This window comes from Rattus norvegicus, chromosome 13 (assembly GCF_021556685.1).
Source record: "Rattus norvegicus strain SHRSP/BbbUtx chromosome 13, alternate assembly SHRSP_T2T, whole genome shotgun sequence".
In the NCBI taxonomy this organism is placed as follows: Eukaryota; Metazoa; Chordata; class Mammalia; order Rodentia; family Muridae; genus Rattus; species Rattus norvegicus.
This window is the reverse complement of record NC_141546.1, coordinates 71,142,561-71,166,875: the sequence shown is the minus strand read 5'-3', so window position 1 is coordinate 71,166,875 and position 24,315 is coordinate 71,142,561. Positions and strand designations below refer to the sequence as shown.

The following is a 24,315-nucleotide window of genomic DNA, read 5'->3' as shown; positions in this document are numbered from 1 at the left end:
AGGCCACACCTACTCCAATAAGGCCTCACCTCCTAATAGTGCCACTCCTTATGGACCAAGCATTCAAACACACAAATCTATGGAGGCCATACCTATTCAAACCAGCACACAAGTTAACTTTTTAAGCTTTATTTTATTATTCTGGGACAAGCTCTTGCTATGCAGCTCAGACTGGGCTTGAACTCAAAATCCCCCTGCCTCAGCCTCAGAGTGAAATTACTACTCTGAACTACCCCGCTCAGCTTAAAGCTTTTTTTTTTTTTTCTTTTTTCTTTTTTTCAGAGCTGGGGACCGAACCCAGGGCCTTGCGCTTGCTAGGCAAGCACTCTACCACTGAGCTAAATCCCCAACCCTAAAGCTTTTTTAAAAAAGAGTACTCTATCTCTTTTATGTATTCATGAATAAAACTACTAAATTCTGGGACCTTCAAGGAGCCTTGATGAATAAAGGCTCTTGCCACCCAGTCAACAGCTTGAATTCAATCCCCAGAATCCATTGGGGATTTGGAATTTTGGAATTGACTCCTTAAAATTGTCCTTAAACCTCATTATATGCTGTGACACATAAATACAGAAACTCATATGTGACTCATATGCATACAATAAATGCATAAGTAAATGCAAAATTCCTTGGTTTGGCCATCAGGAATTCGAAGGATAAAGAAATGAATGAAGAGAAAGCAGCTGAGGAGGTGGGCAGGGACTTAGCCCACAGCACTAATTGATGAGTGTGGGACAAGCCTTTAGGGTTATAGGACATCTTCCCTGCTGTTAAGGGCGGGCACCCGTCTGAACAGTGGTGTGGGACAGACAACCCACATTGTCGCTCAGTCCTTTGATGTTATTTATGCTCTACTGGGGAGCAATGGAAAAGGTCATTGGAAAGTTGGCCTTACATTGTACGTTTTCCCCCCTCTCATGCCCGTGTTGGTGTATCTCTTTTTACCTGCTTGCTTCGACTTATTCCTTCACCAATCAAGACAGTGCACCATAACCCTCAAACTCTAGCTCATCCCACGTTTTGTCCTCCTGAGTTCTTAGCCTACAGTTAGACTGAGGTACGGGGGAGAAAGCAAAGGGCCTCACATGCTCTCTCCCTTGAGGTGTCTGATTAGTTGACCTTGAACTCAACTCCAGCTCGGGCAGGCCTTCACTGGCAACCTTCCCCGTCTGGTTTCGTTCTGATTACAGAGCCCTGCAGTCGTTTCCTGCATTTATTCTGTAGTCCTCCATTTAATGAAATGATATGTGGTTTGACATAAATGTGTTTGAATCTGCAGTTGTAGGCTAGGGTGTGGCTTGCTTGTAGAGTGTCTTCCTAACATGCATGGAACCCTGAATTTGATCTCCAACACCTCTGCTATAACAATCCCTTTTTCTTTGTGCCCCTGGCTTTCAGTCAGAGGTCAAACCTCACTTTCTATTTGACTGTGCAGGTCTGCTTACATTCTTCTGAATTCCCTTTCTCGTTTTATTTAAACATACACAGACCACACTCTAGTTTACCTGGGAGTATTTGGGAAAGTTGGGTCATTGGTCTTTTTGTTTCATCATTTAAAAAGACTAGAAAGTCCCTGCCCTTGGGAATGTTCAGCATTCCAGATAAAGATGAGTCGTCCATGTTTAGTGCAGACTCGCAGGACCCCGTCCGTGTTTAGTGTAGACACTAACAGTGGGCCACTTCACTGGCCCAGTGGTCTTCATGGCATTCTGTCCTTGTACTTCATGCACTGTACAAAGTGGGTGACAGGTAGTGTGGGTCAGGTGGTGTCCGTGAGAAGGACTTCCCCAACCTTAGGGCTGTTGAAGACTTGTTGGGGAACTCTATTTTATTATTTTGTGGGGGTTTTAGATTTTTTATTTCATTTTATTTCTGAGACAGGATTTTACCTTGTAGCAGGATCCTAGCTTGGAGCCCAGGCTGGCTTAAAGCTTGAGGTAGTCCTCCTGCCTCAGCCTCAGTGCTGGGATTGCAGGCTTACCTTGCCTATTGCTCTGTTTTTTGGTTAATGAAGCCAAAACATCAAAATTAATCAAAGAATAATGAGTTACATGACCCTGACTGAGGAATATTTTTTCCATACGTTCTACTCAATATCTCTGAAATTGGAATAGATGCAGTAGGCTGTGTGTATAATTCATGTTCTCTCCCTCTCTCCCTTCTTCTTCCTCCATTCCCTTCCCCTCCCCTCTCCCTCCCTCTCTCCCTCTCCCTTACCCTCACCATCCCCTCCTGGGAAGACGGTCTCATGTAGCCCAGCCTGGACTAAAGGCCCAGTGAGGTTGAGGACTGTGTTGAACTCTTGATCTCAGTCACTGTATTCATGACATGTGTCAAGTCTGGAGAGGAAGCTTTTTAATCTTAGTACCACACAAAAATCAGCGTCATTTGGATTAGATAGACTACTTTAAAAACTGAGAAGAGCCCGGGCATGATGACATGCACTCATTAATTATCCAAGCTCGTGTGAAGTGGAGGGAGGAGGAGGAGGAGGAAGAGGAAGAGGTATCAAGTTTGTCATTTGAGACCGTGTCTCAAAACAGTGCAAACAGCAAAACCACCACAGAGAGGACAGTCTGATTCTCTTCTGGTTATATAACTCACTTTTACTAATAAAAGTTATCCACAATTTAAGATTTTATCCTAATGTTCTATTGCCACACCAACTGGTTTTGCGAGCAGGAGGAATATATTTTATTATCCATTTTTCCCTCACTGTAGATGTGGTATAGGCTCACTACAGAAGCATAAAAAAGAAATAGCTACCAACTGAATGTCTGCCACCAGGAGATAATGTCTTGGCTCATTTCCTCCGCACCATTTGTTTTCCTTTTTCTGTAGTACACATGGTTCCATGTAGGCAGATTGTGCAAGTTTGCGTCTGTCTATATAGGGAGAGCGAACACACGTGCACATACACGCATATGTGTGCATGGCTGTGTGCACAGTTTGCATAGCATCTTAAGGTTTTGTGCTTTAGTATATATTTTGAAATGATTTTAAAGTGTCCTTATTATAGTTCTTTGTATGGGTGTCTCATTGGTTGACTATGAGGAATATATTCTTACTGCTTTTCTAGTTTTCTAGGATCTTTACAAAGACTAGTGAAATGACGGAGGTAGATGAAAAAGCACAAGAAAATAAAACCTACCTTTGGTGGCTGGGTGTGGTAGCATACACCTGCAATCCCAGCACTCGATAGGCAGAAGCATTTCAAGTTCAGGGTTAGCCTGGGCTACATAGTAAAACCCTGTCTTTAACAATACTAAACTAACAAAACATTTAGAAGGTAAAGATGAATAGGATATTTAAGTGGAGGATTAAGGTGGTAATATGTTTTGACTTAGTGTGGACTGATTAACTGAGGTTTATTAAGAATATTATATAGACTATGATTTGATAGCCTGGTGTGAATTTTGATGTGAGGTCTCTGTCTCAGGTGGGCTCAAGTCTGTAGCCAAGGATGACCTTGAACTTCTGATCCTTCCACTCTAAGAATGGTGGAATGTCAAACCACGTGTGGTTTATGCTGTGCCAAGAGCAAATCCCAGGCCTCCTGGACGTTAGGTGAACATTCTACACCTGATCTGCGTCCACAGCCTCGCCCTGCCCCCTCTTACTTTTTGAGACAGAAGTTCAAACTTAGCCTCGGCTGGTCTCAATCCTGCAGCAGTCCTCCTGCTCTAGCTTTCTGTGCATGGGGAGTACTGTCCTGTACCACCACGATTAGGTTTTCACTTTCAGACAAAATGCTTGGGGTTGACTTAACCTATATAAGGCCTGCCTTTTTATTAGATCATCTGCCATTCCAACCTGAGTGAGGCCTTCCTTCTCAGATTACTAGCCATTTTCGGGCTACATGTGTATATTGTATACTTTTTTAAGTAGAGTCTCAGGAGATCTTGGAACTCTCTGTATCGACCAGACTGACCTCAGACTCATAGAGATCCACCTCCCACCTATCTCTGCCTCCCATACACATTGATATTTTGTATTTTTTCCTTCCTGCAATTCTGGGTTGTTTTGTTTTGTTTATAGTCCTGATCATATATAGAGAAATTATTTCAGATAATGTTTGGTGGAGAGCAATATAGTGTAATGAAGTCTGAGGGTGTATGAACCCAGGTTTCCCGCAATGCGGCTGTTGACAAGTTCTGGGATTTTGCATACACTGCTGTACCTGCTTCTTCTTTTTTTTTAAATATGGAACGCTTCATGAATTTGCATGTCATCCTTGCGAAGTGTCCCAGTTTTAGTGTAGGTGCTGCTGAAGCGAGCACTGCCTGCTTCTTTTAACTAACCCTCCCAACTCCAGGTTAGGGATGGAGCTCAGAGCCTTGTCCAGCTCAGCAAGATCTGTCAGAGAGCTGCAGCCCCAGCTCTTCAATCGACTTTTTTATAGCTTAGGTTTAGTCCTGTGTCACTGAAAGACCCCCCAGACTTGGGGAGACTCTCGCTCCAGTCACGGGTTGAGGTACCCCCAGGAAACACGAGAAGCCGGTCTTGATGTAATCAACAAGAGGCAGTTTTATTTACGAGATCTCGGGCTGACACGTATCTCACACAGGAGATTGAGTCAAGCCCCGAGCCTCTCTAGGCAGGAGCTTATATAGGGAAAACCAGGGGTTTCGTGTGAATACACATAATTGGCTAATACAAAGGGTGCACAGTTACTTTTGGCACGGAGTTACATCAACAAAGCATACATGTAATCTAGCATCTCAGCAATGTGGGCAGGGCAACTCATCTCACTGCAGCAGGGGGATGACCCATCCTCAGGGAGTGAAGGAAGGGGAGGGGGTGGCTCCAGATGGCCAGTGTCCTTGGGAGTTGATAGTCGGGCCAGTGAGCCCTATCTCAAATTCTCTCAGGCATGTCTGGACTTTGTTCATGACTAACTTTTAGAAATTTTAACCCTTCATCACCACCGCCTGGCTTTGTTTTGTTTTTAATAGCCACTTTCTACAGTCTTTATAGCAAAGATTGAATCAGACCAGCTGGAGTATGTATAGGAGAGCTTTAGTACTGGCTGGTTCCCCGGTTGTTTGGAAATTACACAGTCACTTAAGTGACTTCTCTGAGTGCTGGATGCATAATATACAAATAGAGGTAGAATTCGGCTGGACATGGCATCAAGTGCCTGTAAGCTCAGCATTCAGGAGGCTGAGGCAGGAGGATCACCTCCAGTTTGAGGTCAATCTGGGCTAGAGAATAAGACTGCTTCAAAACACCCAAAATAACCAACAGAGACATTAAAAGCTGGGAAGGCAAACAGGAAAAAGAGTTAAAAGCTTTTCAAATGGAGGTAAGTAATGAAGGAAAAGAAGCAGGAACAACTTTCCAGGCTAGACCCAGGGAGTCAGTGGAGTGAGTCATCAACCGGGAACCCAGGCTAGACCCAGGGAGTCGGTGGAACAGTCAGCCCAAGGACCCCGCCTTCCCTGTTCCTTATGTTGCTTGTTTTGTCTAGAAAGATCGGGTTTCTGTTCCATGCCACTGTGAGGTTGAAGGGTTCGCTGCTGAGCCAGGCCCTGAGTCAGAGGAACAAACAATTCCCAGACTATTACAGGCCTGGAGTCAGCATAATCTGCCTTAACGTCAGCTTTGAAGGAATTGTGATTAAGTCATAGGGGGTTTTGAGGTGCTAAAAAGTGGGGCCCTGATTGGTTTGCTCTGTGTTTCTTCTCCCAGCCTACTGAAAAGTAGTTCTCCAGCCTTTGAAAGAGTTATTTTATGCATCTACAAGCTCTTTTCTTATTTCAGCATCCAGTCCAACATAGCTTCTTTCTGGAGGAGCTGCTCCCTGAGTTGTGGATCTGAGCATGTTTGTAAATCTGCCTAAGATGTCAGCCCATCCTACCCGTTCGTCTGTCCCACCCTGAGCACTTGGGCTTTCGTTGTGTAGGTCCCTCACCTCAGGTCTTTGTTGTTCTCTATTCTTGGAGTCTTTCAGGTGAGCTGCTTCCACAGCTTGTTTACCACACAGGGTTCCCGGGAGCTCCGGCACACAGTGCGTTTCCTCCTGGGTTTCTGTTCTTTTGGTCTCTGTTGCTGTGAAACAGGGTCTTATTATGTAGCCCAGGATGCCCTGGATGCATACAGAATGGCCATTAATCCTCCTGCCTCAGTCTCCCGAGTACTGGGGTGCTTGTTAGATTATCTAAACACCTTCATTTTCTAGTCAGTTTCTTTCTTCTCCCTCTGCATCTGCATCCCGCAGGGTCCACTGGTGAGTGACATCAGTACGAGCAGGTGCACATCTGAGAGGCTGTCAGTTGTAAAGCCTCCTCTAACGCCAAGTCCCTTCAGGGTCTTGAATTCTAATAACAACAGCACTTTCATGTGCTTGGAGAACTTAGAAGGCAGAGGACCTCTCTGTTAGGCGTCTTTCTGCTCCCTTCACAGAGGGGGTGACGTGTAAGTAGTCACTAGTGTCCTCTCTGGGGATTTTTGAATGGAGTTTTTTTTAAAAAAACTTACGGGGTTGGGGATTTAGCTCAGTGGTAGAGCGCTTGCCTAGGAAGCGCAAGGCCCTGGGTTCGGTCCCCAGCTCTGGAAAAAAGAAAAGAAAAAAAAACAAAAAAACAAAAAACTTTGTGGTCACCACAAAGGAGTTTTCCTGAGTCCCACTGGCAGCAGCTTCTGCTGTCTTTAGTTCCTCAGTGAGAGAAAGACATGAAGGCATGGACATGTTAGGCCCTGATTCCAGTGCTGTGTATAAGAAGCAGCGTTTGCTGATTTGCTTGTCTGGGATCACACATTTGAGCTCAGTGGGGGGGGTGAAAGGCAGGAGCTAATCCTGTTGAAATGCCTCGTGTGCCCTTTGGGGTGGCAGAGGAAACTTGAAGCCTTCTGCTTCACATTGGCTGTCACCATGGGTGCCTGTAAGTTCCTTCTCCTGTTGTCCATGCTGTCCTGTTACTCAGGGCTGTCGTTTTGTGTGGCACTGTGCTTTCCCTCATTGTTAGACACAGGCAAAGGTTCTACACTCACCCGTAGGCACGTGGTAGATGTGGAGTTAGATGTGTCATGGCTAGGTGCGGCTGCACATGCCTGTTCTCTGTATTCAGGCTAGGGTGGGAGGAATGCCTTGAATTTGGGGATATCGTGGGCTACATAGCAGGATTTTTTTTTTTTTGTCTTAAAGAAGAAAAAAATAAAAGACTGATCAGTTAAAATTACTATTATTGTGTGTGTGACGTGTGTGTGTGTGTGTGTGTGTGTGTGTGTGTGTGTGTGTGTGTGACAATTGTATGCTACAGCATACATCAGGAGGTCGGAGTCAATGCTCTCTTTCTACCTAGGGTTCTGGGGGAGTCAGACTTAGGTTGTCAAGCTTGCACTAGAAGGGAACACTTTTACCTGCTGAGCCCTTTGGTGACTGCCTCCCTACCCTGTAACTTAAGAGGGCCATTATTCAGCTGATGCAGACTGAGGCCTGACTGGAGCAGTCCTTACTGGTTTGTATGGCTTTAACAAGCCCTCATGCTTTTATTCCCTTTAACTTGGTACCTGGGTGTGTCACCTTGGTGGCAGGCAGGATGTGAGGAAAGCTGGCCAAGAGAGAGGCTTGGAAACCTTTAGTATGTCTAAGAGTCTGGGCTTCTCCTTTAATGCCAGGGGAAAGAATGAAGCTTACCTCCAAGCATAGGTAATGCTGTGCCAAAGCCTTTCATGGCTTGTCCCTGCACCTTTCTTCTCGTTCCTGACTTCAGCTCTTAGTACTTGTCTGTTTCAACAATGAAGAACTCCATTCCTGTTGTTTCTGGAATGTACCAAGGGTATTGCTGCACTGTAACTTTCACAAGGATAGGGTCCTGGGTTTGTCATTATTTAGTGCCTAACTGCCCAGAATTTGTCCTAGCACTGGATGGGATCAAAGGATCCTGCCCCTTCTCTCTCTGAATTCTCCTTCCACAGGACAAAATGTTTACTCTCTAAAAAGTTTTATTTTAGGGCCTTTCATGGTAGCACATTACTTTAATCCCAGCACTTGGGAGGCAGAGGCAGGTCTTATTATCTCCAACCGGATCTCCCATGAGAGCATTCTAGCAGCCTATGCTATTCTCTAGCTCACTTGTGTAGCTTGGGCTGGTCTCAAACTCATAGCATATTACCTGAAAAAAATATATTCATTATATATAAATATATTCAAAGACTCGAGGTATTTGTCTTAAAATATTAAGATCAGGGTGAAGAGATGGCTCAGACTGGCTGCTCTTCCAGAGGTCCTGAGTTCGATTCCCAGCAGCCACATGGTCGATCCTAACCATCTATAATGAGATCTGCTGTCCCTTTCTGGTCTACAGGCATACATGCAGGCAGAACACTGTATATATTATAAATAAATAAAACTCTAAAAAGTCAAGAATAGCTGGAGGCCCAAAACAGTAGCAATTGTATACACTTTTATTTATGGTGGATTTTTTTTTTTTGACAGAGGATCTTCCTGTTTCTGTTTCCTGAGTGTTTGCATTACATGTATGCACCACTTCATATGGTTCTACATACGTGTTCTCTAAAAAGATTTATTTATTATATATGAGTACACTGGAGCTGTCTTCAGACACACCAGAAGAGGGCATCAGATTTTATCACAGATGGTTGTGAGCCACCCTGTGGTTGCTGGGATTTGAACTCCGACCTCTAGAAGAGCAGTCAGTGCTCTTAACCACTGAGCCATCTCTCCAGCCCTACATATGTATTTTTATAAGATGGATTTATATATAAATGTACAAACACTCTTTAAGTTTGATAATTATGTGTGTCAATATTTAAATGTACAGCTATGTACACATATATATTCATGTTTTATGGTTAGCTAAGTACATAGTTACAGAATGTAGGAATAAATGTTATAAGAACATAGATAGGGTACAGAGTGAGATGTCTCAGTGGTTAGAGCACTCATTGCTCTTGCAGAGGACTGGGACTTGGTTCCCAGCACCCACATGGCAGCTCACAACCATCCGTAACTTAGTTCCAGTGGATCTGAAGTCCTTCTGACCTCCACAGACACTAGGCAGGCACTTGGTGCATACATATGTGTGTGCATATGCACACACACACACACACACACACACACACACACACTACATACATACATACCTACATACATGCTGGCAAAACATGTAAAATAAGATAACTCATTTTAAAACGCTATTTAGAATATAAATTGTAGGAACTCAGGGCAAAGGGATTTCTTTAGGGGAAACACATGGTAATTACATAATATAGATATGATGCACTGATTTTTGATCAAGGTCAGCTTTTTGTCTACATAGCAACTTTGAGGCCAGCCTGGGCTACACGAGATCCTATCTGTAGGGGAAAGAGAGGAGGAAGGTGGAGGGCATTCATTTTTAATGGGGCATGCATTATTCCTGTGTTTTCAGTAGCCATGTCCGTCTGTGAACTTCCTGTTGAAGCAGCTCTGTCTAAGGACTCCTTCATCCCTTCAGAGGAACACTGACAACCCATAAACATGTGCTGACGACATTTCCCTTTATTTGTTCTAAACATCAAGGAGCTGAAGCCACTGTTTCTGAAGGAAGTTGGGTGTCACTTTGATGACTTTGTGACCAATCTCATTGACAAGTCTGCATCTCTGGACAATGGCGGGTGTGCGCTCACGACCTTCTCCATTCTTGAAGAAATGAAAAACAACCACAGAGCCAAGTAAGTATGTGTGCACTTGTCTCTCAGTGTAGATACCTACTCCCTCACAGTGTGGCGGCCAGACATGGAGAGCGGTCAATACCCCCATCATGGGTCTCACCACTTTTTTTTACTTCATTTCATTTCATTTTATTTTCTGAGTTAGATTCTTACTATATTGCCTTGGCTAGCCTAGAACTCTCTATGTAGACCAGACTGGCCTCAAATTCACAGAGCCTGCTTCTGCCTCCCAAGTATTAGGATTAAAGATTTTTCTCTTCTTAATATAGAATTGTTCATTTATTATCATAGCCTTAAATTTCTTTACTTTCATTTACCGTGTACATATACATGCATGTATGTATGTATATGTAGAGGCATAACATCACAGTGTACATGTCAATGGACAGGTTTTGATGGTCAGTTCTCTCTTTCCACCATGTGGGTCTCATATTGAACTAAGGCTGTCAGGTCTGGTGACAAGTACTTTTACCTGCTAAGCCAGCACCCTGGCCCAGTATGAGGGTTTTAAGAATTATTTATTTATGAATATGAGTACACTGTCTCTGTCTTCAGACACACCAGAAGAGGGTGCCAAACCAGATGGTTGTGAGCCACCATGTGGTTGCTGGGAATTGAACTCAGGACCTCTGGAAGAGAAGTCTGTGCTCTTAACCGTTGAGACATCTCTCCAGCCCCCCAGTATGAGGTTTATAGCATGTGTACATAAGCGCTTGAGCCAAGCCCCTCATTGTGTGGTTGACACTATAGCTATCTGCAACAATCTGTAAGATCTCACACTGGGAATTTAACCCAGAGTCTGGATCCAGAGTCCTTGCTTTTAACCATGCCATTCCATGCCTGTTACAGTTTATTCGGTGTGTACTTGTATAAAGTGCCCTGTAGTTAGGATGTGTTTTTCCATTTGTTTAGTCACCAAAAATAAGAGGGAAGGTATCAGTGGCTTAATAAGTGCTAATTTGCTGTTCTGGACTCTCGGCCAGTGGCTCCTGGAGAAAGATTTTAAGAAGCAATAGCTAACAGCTGTGCCCAAAGTAAGACGGTATATAGGGTGCTAAAATGTGAGTTTTTATTACCCAAAAGCAGCTGATATGATCAGGAGGCTGTTAGGAGTTGGTGTAAGTTCTTCGCCCCTGAGAAAAGCACCATCAACTTCCAGGCAGAAGATGCTTGCTGCCAAGCCTGAGTTCAATCCTTGCTTTAAACATGGAGGAAGGACAGAACTGACTCCTGCAAGTTACTCTCTGACCACATACACGTGCCACCCTCCCCTAAATAAGAAATGGAATGAAATGTAAAAAGTAGGCAAGCATCAGGATGGTGTGGAAGACACACCAGTAGCAGTGTGCAGTATGGTGGGGCCCTGCATCATCCCTCAGCAGTGTGCAAGGTGGGGGCCCTGCATCATCCCTCAGCAGTGTGCAGTATGGTAGGGGCCCTGCATCATCCCTCAGCAGTGTGCAGTATGGTGGGGGCCCTGCATCATCCCTCAGCAGTGTGCAGTATGGTGGGGGCCCTGCATCATCCCTCAGCAGTGTGCAGTATGGTGGGGACCCTGCATCCCTCCGAGGCTTTTAGGATGGGTGATATAGGGACTGACTTTCCAGGGAGGCTGGATAGAAAGTCTGGGGCTTTAGTTAGGTGTCTGATGTAGGTCCTCCCTAAATAGGTATCAGTCACACACTTCAGTTCATTGTCACATGTGGTGTGAGACCCGAGGGGAGGGAGGAGCTCAGTAATGTTGGTTAGCCAGCACAGCGCTTGTGAGCAAGCTTCCCTCGCTCACGGGACTAAGTTTCTTACACTGTGTTTTGTTGTGACTTCTCTTCTTTTCCAGAGATCTGAGAGCACCTCCAGAACAAGGGAAGATATTTATTTCAAGGCGGTCTCTTTTAGAGTGAGTGGTAATTGCTTTTGTTAATTATAAGTTTAATGTGGGAAGAAAAAAAAATACTGTCCTGATTTATAGAATCTCTGCTCATTTTGTCTGTTTATCCATCCATCCATCCATCCATCCATCCATCCATCCATCCATCCATCCATCCATTCACCTTTTTACTGTCCCAAATTCATATAAATGATGAACTTTGATGTTTTTGAATTCCTTCTTATTTATCTTCTGGTTCTCTATCTGGCTTCTCTGGAAAAGATAGAAAAACAGTTCTCTGTCCTTTGACAGATTCTTTGAAATTGTGCTACAAAGAATTGTTTATCCAGAGGGGTAGCGTAGAATCCACTTGGAGAGAGTTTTAGAATTGCTGACTTCTTTTTTTTTTTTTTTTTTTTTTTAAATATTTATTTATTATGTATACTACATCATATAGCTTTCTGCCTGCATGTATGCCTGCAGGTCAGAAGAGGGCACCAGATCTGATTATAGATGGTTGTGAGCCACCATATGGTTGCTGGGAATTGAACTCAGGACCTCTGGAAGAGCAGACAGTGCTCTTAACCTCTGAGCCATCTCTCCAGCCCGAATTGCTGACTTCTTAATATGTCCATGTGTTTTCCCACCTCATTTTTATGAGTAAGATTCTTGATAGTTTTAATGTAACTATCTGTGTTTTCCAATGGTTTTAGGTGATCCCTGCTAGAGGGGTCATGACCCACAGGTTGAGAACCACTGGCCTAATTTCTTTAATATTGCATGCTGTGAATGGATTGTACTAACTTATGAACCAAAAACAGAAGGTGCACTTTAGGTGGGAGATAGCTGTCTCTTCTTTGCTGTTGTGTTCACTGGGATTACCCAATCAGAATAGTAGGTTGGTAAAAATTATTTCATGTGCCGTAATGTGCCTTTGTTTAAAAATGAACCTTGCTTATGAAAATTTACTGAATAAGGGAAGTTTGTATGTTCTTCCTAACCTTGACAAGAAGGTAGAGCCTTTTAAATTCTGTTTGTGTTGAGACGGGGTTGTGTTACAGTTTCAAGAGAGAGATCTTCTTAAATTTACATCTGGAGAAAAATACAGGCTTCTTACATAAAGGAGTAACATAAGAACTGCATTGTTAGGAGAGCTTGTCTCCAAAAAGCAAAACAAACAAACAACCAAAAAATGGAAAAAAAAAAAAAAAGAACTGCATTGTTGAAAACTTAGAATGAAAGGGGTGACTGCTCAGTGGTAGAACGCTCTGAGTGCTCTCCTAGATCTGCCTGAAGCCCGGAGTTCAGTCCTCATTAACAAGGAGGGAGGGAGGGAGAAAGCAAAGAGAGGAGAAAAAGTATCAATTAAAATACACTTGAACTTTAAAAAAAGAAAGAAAGACAGAAATGTGACCGAGGAAATGTCTTGGCTGGGTTTTCATGAGGTTCTGACAAACCTTTAAATAGAGGCTTAAGAATACTTTAGACTCTTCAAAGTGGTTTAGAAGCTGCACACACGTCCCAAGGCCACGGCTACAACCCTTGTTAGAGTTGGGTACAGAAGGTGTTCATTGGGGAGGGAGCAGCCGTCCAGAATGTTTGCCCAGTCTGAAGTCTCTCGTCGGCCATCGGAAAGGGGAAGGTGCTGAGGAATGGCTGTGCTTTAAGTTGGTGTCAGGGTTTGAGAGTTCGTCCTTCTTGTCAGCAGCTAACCTTTGTGCACAGACTAAAGTGCCATGGGAGGGTTTTCTAGATGCAGATCCTTCTCTAAGGTGGCCGTGCTGTTTCTGTGAGTCACTGTCCTGTTTTGGAAAACAAAAGTTTAAGGATCCATTATTTTTACCTTGATTGTGTCCTTTAATTTCTGTGTATTGCAGACTTAATATTGTACTCTTTTTGAGCTTTTATGTTTTGTTTGGTTGTTTTGGTTTGAGACAGGGTTTCTCTGATGGACTTGGCTGTCCTGGGACTTGCACTGTAGACCAGGCTGTCCTTGAACTCAGAGCTGGAACTAAAGGTGTTTTTGATTTTTAAAAGAGATTCCTTGAAAAGTAGATTAAACAGCTTGTAAACGGCTTTGAAGAGTGCCTTTGCTGTGTGGTACATCAGATTATTAATCATGGCTTGCTTGTCCTACACTTGCAGCGAGCTGTTTGAAGTGGACCACATCAGAACAATTTACCACATGTTCATTGCCCTCCTCATCATCTTCATCCTTAGCACGCTCGTGGTGGATTACATCGATGAAGGAAGGTAAGGCAAGAGGCTGCTTAGCCAGCTGACGTGTGAAAAGTTGACTCTTCTTATTTGCTTAAAAAAGTTCTAAGGCAGCCAATTCGATGATGAATTTCTTCTCTCCTAAAAGTAAAAGAGTTTTATTTCTCCTATCATCATTATAATATTTTTTGAGAAAGTAGTCTAGCCAGTCTCAGACTTACCACATAGCTGACGATGATCTTGAGCTCCCGATGTGCCTTCCCCCACCTCCCAAGTGCCGGGCGGACCTGTGCAGGAGAGCTCCGCTGTAAGGGTGCTGAAGCTGTGTGCCTCGGCTCTTTAAAGCGCTCTCTCTCTCTCTCTCTCTCTCTCTCTCTCTCATATGCAGGGCACATAAGGCACATCGTGCAGGTGTCTAATGTCCAGTGAACTTATTTTCCCGTAGAGGATGAGGCTGCCCTCCTCTCTGTACCCTCCTCTTAGTCCTTTCTGTGCCAGTTTGCTTCTGCTTTCTTGTCACCAGTACATACGTGCTCTTGGGTGTCTATAAAGACTGGGGCACTGGGGTTGGGGATTTAGCTCAGTGGTAGAGCCCTTGCCTAGGAAGCGCAAGGCCCTGGGTTCGGTCCCCAGCTCCAAAAAAAAAAAAAGACTGGGGCACAAATGACAGAAAACATGTAGTATGTATGTATCTCTCTGAGGCTGACATAATTCCCTTAATAAAGCTGTCTCCAGTTTGCACCTGTTTTCCTGTAAATAACTTCATTTTTTATGCCAATAAAAATTTCGTTATGTATATAAACCACATTTTTATTACACATCCGCCATTGATGGACATTTAAGTTGGCTCAATAACCTAGTTCTGTGAACAGTGGTATAATGAACATGTGTGACATGCTGATACCCATGACCTTGGTATGTTAATATCTCCAAAAGTCCGAAAGCTTGTGTGTGTGTGTGTCTGTGTGAGTGCGTGAGTGTTTGTCTCTGAGAAAGAGAGTGTTGAGTTCTGAGTATTCCTTGCATATCAGAGATTCACTCTTCCCTTTTCTCCCCCACAGGCTGGTCCTTGAGTTCAGTCTCCTGGCTTATGCTTTTGGCCAATTTCCTATTGTTATTTGGACATGGTGGGCCATGTTCCTGTCTACACTGGCAATCCCCTATTTCCTGTTCCAGCGTTGGGCCCATGGTTACAGCAAGAGTTCCCACCCACTCATCTATTCCCTTATCCATGGCGCATTCTTCTTGGTCTTTCAACTTGGAATCCTCGGTTTTATACCAACATATGTTGTCTTAGCATACACGCTGCCCCCAGCCTCCCGGTTCATTCTGATACTTGAGCAGGTAAGGATTTGAGTGTTACTGGGAGTGATGTCATGCTTAGTAATAATGATGTGGTACTGTGCTGTTCTTAACTGATGCTAGTGCTGGACCCATGCTCTTTAGGATCTCAGTACCACGTGCACAGCAGCTTAAGTCCTATTTTCCTGCCATTCGCTCCCAAATCCTGGGATTGCAGGTGTGCTCCGCTATGGATGGCTTCAGAATTGAAGTGTTTAACTGGGTAGTATTTTTAAAAAATCACTCTATTTCAGCTATTTGGATCTTAAATACTTTTTATTGAAGTTTTTTTTTTTTTTTTTTTTTTTTTTTTGTCTTATTTTGTTTGAGACAGGGTCTCAGTATGTAGCTCTGGCTATCCTAGAACTCACTATGTAGACCAGGCTGGCTTGGAACTTACAAAGATCCATCTGTCCCTTCCTCCCAAGGGCTGGAATTAAAGGAGTGCACCACCATGCATGACTCCCTTAAACAGATTTTTAATTTCCCATTTTTTTAATTTTTTTAAAAGATTTATTTATTTTATATATAAGTACACTGTAGCTGTCTTCAGACACACCAGAAGAGGGCATCAGATCCCATTACAGATGGTTGTGAGCCACCATGTGGTTGCTGGGATTTGAACTCAGGACCTCTGGAAGAGTAATCAGTGCTCCTAACCTCTGAGCCATCTCTCCAGCCCAATTTCCCATTTTTTTTAAAAAAAAATAAACCTATAATATTATGTCTTTATTTGGAAGTTTTTTTCTGCCTTAATAAAGGCTAACTTGAGTTGGTATATGCAATTTAAGTTCTTTTGTGTGGATGTTATTAGCCAATGTAGTTATAGAGTTACTTATAGGAGACGGAGGTAGGAAATTCATTTCCTTCTGCTTTCCTGCTTTTTCAGATTCGTTTGGTAATGAAGGCTCACTCATATGTCAGAGAGAATGTGCCACGAGTTCTAAGTGCAGCCAAGGAGAAATCGAGTATGCAGCTGCTTTCTTCGCGGGCTGTTGATGGGACTTCTGGCTCTGGGATAACATTGTGTCATGTGTGGACTGTATTGCATTCTAAGTGCACGGGGTCCACATTGATTTGGAAGACTCATTGTTTCCTGACGCTCCATTTTGTCCTTTTACCTATAATGAAAACCGTTATCCGCGGACTCCTGTAATTGGCACCCATGGATGTTAATGGCCCTACCCCACTGTGTCTGCTTACATTGCAAACCATTGCTTCCCACTCTGGGATTTTTATCTCAGTCCCGGGAATGGCTTGGAGAGATTGGCAGTACTGGGCTATTGCATGAATAACAAGTCATCTTAGTAGACCAGGAAGGGGAATGGGAGCCAACAGGTCACGCTGTTCTTCCCTGTTCTGTCTTTTGTTTGTTGGGGTTTGGTTTTTGTGTTTTGTTTTTTGAGACAGGGTTTCTCTATGTAGCCATCAGTGTCCTAGAACTCACTCTATGGACCAGACTGGCCTGGAACTTAGATTTGCCTGCCTCTGCCTCCAGAGTGCTGGGATTAAAGGTGTGCCCACCGCTGCCCAGCATTGCCAACCAACCTTAATCTGCCTGAGATTAAAGGTGATCTGCTGGGATTAAAGACGTGCACCACTCCTTCCCCACTCCCCCATTCTTGTTGCTGTCTTTGGCTCTTCTGGTTTTCTGGGTGAAGTCAAAATCTTGTAACCCACTGGTCTTCCTTTTTTAGGCACGGTTCCAGTACCCACAGTCAACCAGTACCTGTACTTCCTGTTTGCTCCTACACTTATTTACCGAGACAGCTACCCCAGGTAACGTGAAAGGGAGGAAGTTGTGGGGCACAGAGGTGCCCAGTGAGGGACGGCTTTGGAGGCCACAGAGAGAACCGAATGCCTTCAGTGCTCATCCTAGCAGGGCAGTGCTAATTAATAATCCTTGATAGAGTTATATAATCTTGTTATAATTTTGATGTTGTTACAATTGAGGGGGTATTAGAGATCAGTTTGTGGCACACTGTCCTGTCAAACTATTCCTCCAGCCCATAAATGATATTCTGTGTAGAAAACCAGTGTTAGGTTATTTACATTGTAGATAAAAGGACAAAGCAGAAATAGGTCATTGCTTATTTTTCTCTCTCTTCAGGACTCCTACTGTAAGATGGGGTTATGTTGCTATGCAGTTTTTACAGGTAACTTTTAAAAAGTTGCTTAATGTGTTATTGTTTGGTATATTTTTATTTTTTATTTTTAAGATTTTTATTTTATTTTATATTTTAACAAATGGGCTTCTTGTCACATGCTTTAGTCCCAGCACCTGGGAGGCCAAGACAGGCCAACCTCCTCTACAGATCCAGTTTCAGGACAGCCAGGGCTACACAGAGAAACCTTGTCTCGAGAAAAACAGCAACAACAAAACCAAATGGGCTTCTTTTAAAAATTATATGATTTATTTTTATTTTATATGCATTGGTGTTTTGTCTGCATGTATGTCTGTGTGAGGTGTCAGAAGCCTTGCATTACAGATAGGTGTGAGCTGCCCTGTAGGTGCTAGAACTGAACCTTGGTCCTCTGGAAGAGCAGCCAGTGCTCTGAACTGCTGGGTCCTCTCTTCAGCCCTGTACATTTTCTTGAGATAGGATTTCTCTAATTTGTAACTCTGGCTGTCCTAAAACTCACTATGTAGACAAGGCTGGCCTTGAACTCACAGAGATCTGCTTGCCTCTGCCTTCCAAGTGCTTAATGAAAGGCATGTGCCATCATGTCTGGATCTTTAAAATCTGTTTAAAATGAGCCAGGGTTGGTGACTCATGCCTTTGATTTTAGCCCTTGGGAGGCAGAGGCAGGAAGATCTTTTTTGAGTTCTAGTGTCAACGAGGACTGAATAGTGAGACCCTGTCTCAAAAGAACAAAACAAAACAGCTCAAGAATGCTTTCCGTCAAGACCAGAGCCCTTTTTTTTTTTTTTTTTTTTTTTTTTTTTTTTTTTTGGTTCTTTTTTTTGGAGCTGGGGACTGAACCTAGGGCCTTGCGCTTCCTAGGCAAGCACTCTACCACTGAGCTAAATCCCCAGCCCCGAAGACCAGAGCCTTTTAAGTTCCTCCAACGCAGGCCATGGTTTGTGCTTTGCCAGGGTCTAAGGTCATTTTCTTCATTAAAGAATATTTGGGTTAAAGTAATTCTGTTCGGTCATCTTGGTAAGACCCTAGATAGCTTTCCCTTTGCCTTTTCTGGGTGTTGGTGGCATGTGTGGGGTCTGCTTGGAACTCCCCAATTCTTCCTCACTCATTTTGAGAATCAGAAATCCCAGAAAATCCCATTTTAAGTTCTGTTTATGTCAAATACTCAGTTGTAAAATGAGTTATTGTTCTAGGTGTTATAAACAGGTTCTTTGATAATTGTCTAAAAATGCCATTTGGGCCAGGTGTGGTGACACATGTCTGTAAATCAGTACTTAGGCTTGCCGAGGCAGGGGGATTATTAAGAGTTTGAAGCCAGCCTGGGCCACAAAGCAGTCTTCAGTAAATGGTCAGGAAGAATCCATGGTAGATTAAAGCTTGAAAACCCTCTCTGAAGGTCGGCCATCCTTGTGCTGGGTTCAATGGGTATGTGTAAACGTTAGTTATCCATGCTTTTCTTTGGGAGGAAGCCATGCCCTCTCTGTTTCTTTATACCAAGATGCCATGGTTTTCTTTCCTGTGTTCCAGGTTTTTGGTTGCCTGTTTTATGTGTACTACATCTTTGAGAGACTCTGTGCCCCTCTGTTCCGGAATATCAAACAGGAGCCCTTTAGTGCTCGTGTCCTGGTCCTGTGTGTATTTAACTCCATCTTGCCAGGTAACCTGGGCGCTCGTCAGTTTGTCCATGCCTGTCGATGGGAAGAAAGTGGGAAGCCGCTGTCTGGAGCTGCTGTACCTTTAGTTCTCTGATTTATCTATGAACTCCGCCACACACCCTCCCGTCCACCACTTCTCCGTCCGCTGAGAAGTGAAATGCCCTTGTAGTTTCATTTCTTGCTTAAGTCTGCTTCCTCCAACTGCCTCATCTATGTCTGTCTTCCTCTTTCTATTCAGTTCTTTTTTTTTTTTTTTTTTTTTTTTTTTGGAGCTGGGGACCGAACCCAGGGCCTTGCGCTTCCTAGGAAGCACTCTACCACTGAGCTAAATCCCCAACCCCTCTATTCAGTTCTTTATAACCTCTCAATCTCACCATCAAATACCCATAAAGTCACTGGTAACCTCTTCCTGATGCTAACCCCTTTAATGGTGTAGGGGTCACTCACTCTCCAGAGGACACAGGATGCTCTAGCCACATTTAGAAGTCTTATTTTGCCACCATTTCTTACCTGTCTGCTTTTCACCAGACCATACCACATTCATTCACTCAATGCACTTTTTCCTTGAACGCACAAGTTCCTACTGTCCAGTGCTGAGGACGCCGGTATGATGATGCAGATAATCTTTACTGCAGGAGCCTCCTCGGCTCAGCCATCTTGTCTCTCCACTGGCTAAGTTTTAGCATTGTCTGTTGTCACCTTTTGTTCCTATAAGAGATTCAGCTCCCCTGGGTAACTCACTGACGTAAGCTTCATGGGATTAAGGATCATATTTTAAGATCTTTTAAAATTTATTTTTATATTATGTGTATTAGTGTTTGCCTGAATGTATGTGTACCATGTGCTTGCAGTGGCTGTGGAAGCCGGAAGAGGGTGTCTGATGCCCCAGGACTGGGAGTTACAAATAGTTGTGAGCTATCAGTGGGTGCTGGGAATCGAACCTCAGACCTCTGGAAGAGCAGTCCATTCTTGTAACTACTGAGCCATCTCTCCAGCTCTGAGGAACGTATTTTAAAGCCACGTTCAGTTTATCCTATATTGTCCAGCAAATAGATCTTTCTGAACAAGTAAATCAAGCGGGTGGGCCTGCAATGGGTGCTTTCCAACAGTGTGGTATGATAAGTACTTGAATGAAGAGAACAACTGTGGGTTTTGTTTCTCATGTTAGAGATGACATTTAACACCGGGCATTGGAAAATATACCCAACTAAAAATGTTTAATTACAAAATATTGTCTATAGAAAAGTGGTGGGAAGGTTTTCAGACAGAAGGACAGATAGAAAGGCCTGGTGTACCTTGGAATGGAGGTCCTGTTGTAGATGGTGTTCACAGCACACAGGGCAGAGTTAAAGGGTCTGGGGCACCAAGTTCAGCTGCATGTCCAGGCATTTCCTTAAACCAGGCTGGAGCCATTTTAAAATTACATCGAAAATTTTTGTTTTTTTAAGTAAAAAAAAAAAAAAACCTTCCTTTCCAAGGTGCACTGTATCACTCTGCACTGGGTGAGCTGGAATCCTGGCAGGCTTCAGGCAGTGTCCCACGCTGGTGTGTTTATGACAGCTGGTTGTACAGGCTGCTCGGAGAGGGCCTTCACGTTGTCACTCTTGTTCCAGGTGTGCTGATGCTGTTCCTTTCGTTCTTTGCCTTTTTGCACTGCTGGCTCAATGCCTTTGCTGAAATGTTACGCTTTGGTGACAGGATGTTTTATAAGGTATTGAATGCATTATATAGCATATATACTGCGTGTGTGTGTGTGTGTGTGTGTGTGTGTGTGTGTGTGTGTGTGTGTATGTGTGTGGCGTCAGTATTAATACAAACTGCCCACGTGACTTTGGAGATTTTTAGCATCAGTGTGTGGACAAACAATTATATCAGGCATGGGCACTATTTGAAACGGTCAGGGTTTGCTCTGTGATTTGACAGCTTTTCTTTCCCCCAGGACTGGTGGAACTCTACATCGTACTCCAACTACTACAGGACCTGGAATGTGGTGGTCCACGACTGGCTCTACTACTATGTTTACAAGGACCTCCTCTGGGTGAGCAGGACCTATGGGTGATACGGAGGAGGACATGGGGATTTTTGAGGGGCCTCGAGAGATGGCTCAGTTCTCAGAACCCACACTGGGCAGCTTGCAACCACATGTACCTGTAGTTCCAGGGGATCAGATACCTTCTTCTGCATGGGCCAGCATGCAGGTGGTACACATCTATACACATAAAAACACAAGAAGTAAATCTTTACAAAAGGTCTCGCATGGTGGCACACAACTCTCGGGACTTGGGAGGCAGCAGCAGGTGGATCTGTGAGTTCAAGGCCAGGCTGCTGTACATCATAGGTTCCAGGGCAGCCAGCCAGAGCTACGAGGTAAGGAACTGTTGCTAAACAAAAGCCAGCCGAACAAACATGAAAAATGGGGATTCTTACAAGGCAGAGCTGCATGAACTGGAGAGAGTTGTGTTTAATTGCCTGTGAAGAAGGGGTTATGGCTTCTTGTCCATTTGCAAGTTTGCATCTAAGAACCCATATGCCAAGAATGGCACCGATGAAATGGTACACAATGAAAACCATTGTGTACGTTACTAGGACAATATCATGCCTTTCTCTGGACTTCACTACCTCGTTACAAAATGACAGTTCTTAGAGGTTTGCGTGTAAGAGCTGAACTGACCCAGCTTCCAAGGACCTTAAAGAATTTCATCGCCAACAAATAATTTCCCTCTATTCACACTTCCGTGTGTGCACGCACGTGTGTACACACACGCAGACGCACATACAGTTTCACCATCCTTCACTTGTTCTGCCTCTCCCCTTCCTCCCCTCCTCTCCCTCTTTCCTTCCTCTGTAGACCAGGTAGGCCTGAAATTTGCAGAGTTCCTCTCCCTCTGTGTACCACACACACTTTCATTTGGGTTGGTTTCTTTGTTAAAAGTGGATTTGAATTCACGTGTCTCCGACCAGAGACAGGTTTAAGTGAGCCATGCTTTGGAGCGTGATGTATTTAGAGTAACTAGGTTTAGTCTGTATTTCTGGTTAGCACAGGTGTCTCTTAAGTATTTTCACTGCTAAGCAAGTGTGCCATCCACCTCCTGGCTGACGTGTTAGGCCGTGAGTTCCCCCTCTCATAGTGAGGTCCCATGTTAGGCTGAGGCCAGTCTCGTTTTTCGATCTTGTTATGAAATGGATGTCTGCTCTACATCCCCCTGGTGATTGAAATTTGAGCTTGGTGTAGTTCTGTGAGCACTTGGAAGGTGGAGGGAGGGGGAAAGGTCAGGAGTTCAAGACTAGCCTGTAGTGCATATATGAAACCTGGCTGAACTGAATAATGCTTCTGGAACGTTCCTAAAATAGCACCACCACCCAGAAACTGAGCCCTCAGCACACAAGGCCTTGGGCAGACACCTCCCATCCAAACCAGAGCCTCGCATTCAGATCAGCCTAAGGGTAGCTTGGAAAGTCAAACACGATGAGCAGTGCCTTCAGCACGCGACCCTCCTGTCTCGTTATTTGTGCACACAGTTTTTGTTCAAGTTACTAACTCTGATATTTTCTTTGTGCCTTAGTTTTTCTCGAAGAGGTTCAGGCCTGCCGCCATGTTGGCCGTGTTCGCCCTGTCAGCAGTGGTGCACGAGTACGCCCTCGCTGTCTGCCTGAGCTACTTCTACCCAGTGCTCTTCGTGCTCTTCATGTTCTTTGGAAGTGAGTGACAGTGACTGCTGCAAAGAAGGAAGTGAGGCAGGAAGCAGAGCGAGAAGGGGACACCGTGTCAAGGCAGCTCGTTTAGCAGGGGCGGGGTGGGGTGGCAGACTACTGACTTGGAATAATAGCACGCAGCTGTCCCAGGTGTTTGCACGCTGCAGGGAGACGTGAACAGCTAGCGACTTGGGGACCAATAGTAAACACCGTCACTGTGCACTCCTGAGAACGGGCCCATGTTTGAGCATATAGAGAGGAACCTCTCCCTGAAATACGTTTTTGCTTTGTTGGTTTCCTACTGGTTAGTGATAACTAGTAGGGATAAGTGATAGATTTCAGTAGTTAGCATCATTTACTCATAGAGTCAGCGAGCAAGATGAGCCCTCATCCCTGGTAGACTGCAGCAGGATAACTGTATTTTTGTTTTCTTTCTGACTTCAGTGGCTTTTAACTTCATCGTTAACGACAGTCGGAAAAGGCCAGTCTGGAACATCATGGTTTGGGCTTCCCTCTTCCTCGGCCATGGAGTCATTCTGTGCTTTTACTCTCAAGAGTGGTATGCTCGACAGCACTGTCCTCTGAAGAACGTGAGTTGCCAGCCCAGCTAGGGTGTCCACCGCCCCCTAATGTGAGGGGTGGGTGGTGATCGGAGGATAGTACCGTGGTGGAGAGTGAGGGGTGGTTGCTTGAACGGAGGGAGTAGCGCTTCTAAATGTCAGCCAGCCCCAAGTCGGGACTGCTGCTCCCAGGTTATTCTTTCTTTCTTTGTCTCCCTTGTGCTTCCACTCAGGTTTTGTTTACTCCATCTTTCTTTCCTGCATGGAAAGGATCACCAATAGTCCTGTGCATTGGCCTTACTGTCTATTCTTACCTCCGTTTAGACTTTAGGCTAAAACTGAGTTTTGCTAAAATAAGCTGTCAAGATGCTGAGAGATACTGTCTGTTTCCATTTGATCCATGGTCCGTGGAGCTGAATGAACCTTGCTGAAATTGAGAAACTTCTTGGCAAAGCTTCTCAGTTGAATTAATTGGTGCTGTCAGTAGAAGACATCTCAATGGTTTTTGAATTAGGGGGTTTCTTTTACCTTAAAGGTCACTGAAATGCTGGGAGGTAGCGTAGAGAAGTCAGTGTATAATGTTCAGCCAGTACCTGCCCCATGCCTAATTCACATGTACTACTCTTCATTTCTCCCACCATAGCCTACATTTCTGGATTATGTCCGGCCACGGACCTGGACTTGTCGGTACGTGTTTTAGAAGCCCTGGCTCTGCCTCCTTTCTTGCCACTGAGGATTGGATATTCTTCCTTCCGAGCCAGCCGTCTCCAGCAGTTACTGAATATGCCACGTTGTTTGGAGCTTGCCGGCGTTTCCGATGGCTCACCTGGAGTTGGGCTGTGGGACGACGTTCACATAGTGATTTTTTTTGTTTTGTTCCCTTTGAGGGAGAAAGGAGTCCAACAGCTGAAGTGATGGCAGATTTTGGCAGGGTTATCTCAGGTCAAGCCTTGGTAGTTCTGTTTATTTCTTTGATTCCGTCCAACCAGAGATTAAACATATCTTGGCCATGAATTAGCCAGAACACTTAGGAAGCCATCATCTCCGTATCTCTGAACTTAGCTTTATCATGCACACTATCAGGAGGCAATCAGGTGCAGTTGAGAAGAAATAAATTTTGATATTTTTGGTAGAGAAGAAAAAATTGCCTATTTTCCAAA

At 44.2% G+C, this 24,315-nt stretch overlaps 1 protein-coding gene across 1 annotated transcript in view; it reads left to right on the top strand.

Annotated features, from left to right (window-relative positions):
* Nucleotides 1–23,876, top strand: part of Soat1 (sterol O-acyltransferase 1) — a 42,466-nt gene extending 18,590 nt beyond the window's left edge. Inside the window, 13 exon segments of the mRNA NM_031118.1 lie at nt 9,527–9,678; nt 11,516–11,575; nt 13,691–13,798; nt 14,824–15,106; nt 15,993–16,071; nt 16,801–16,882; nt 17,214–17,259; nt 18,775–18,904; nt 20,516–20,613; nt 20,842–20,940; nt 22,466–22,601; nt 23,040–23,185; nt 23,799–23,876. Of these exon segments, the coding sequence (NP_112380.1) occupies nt 9,527–9,678; nt 11,516–11,575; nt 13,691–13,798; nt 14,824–15,106; nt 15,993–16,071; nt 16,801–16,882; nt 17,214–17,259; nt 18,775–18,904; nt 20,516–20,613; nt 20,842–20,940; nt 22,466–22,601; nt 23,040–23,185; nt 23,799–23,855 (1,476 nt within the window). The 3' untranslated portion in view covers nt 23,856–23,876.
* The last annotated feature ends 439 nt before the right edge of the window (nt 23,877–24,315 follow it).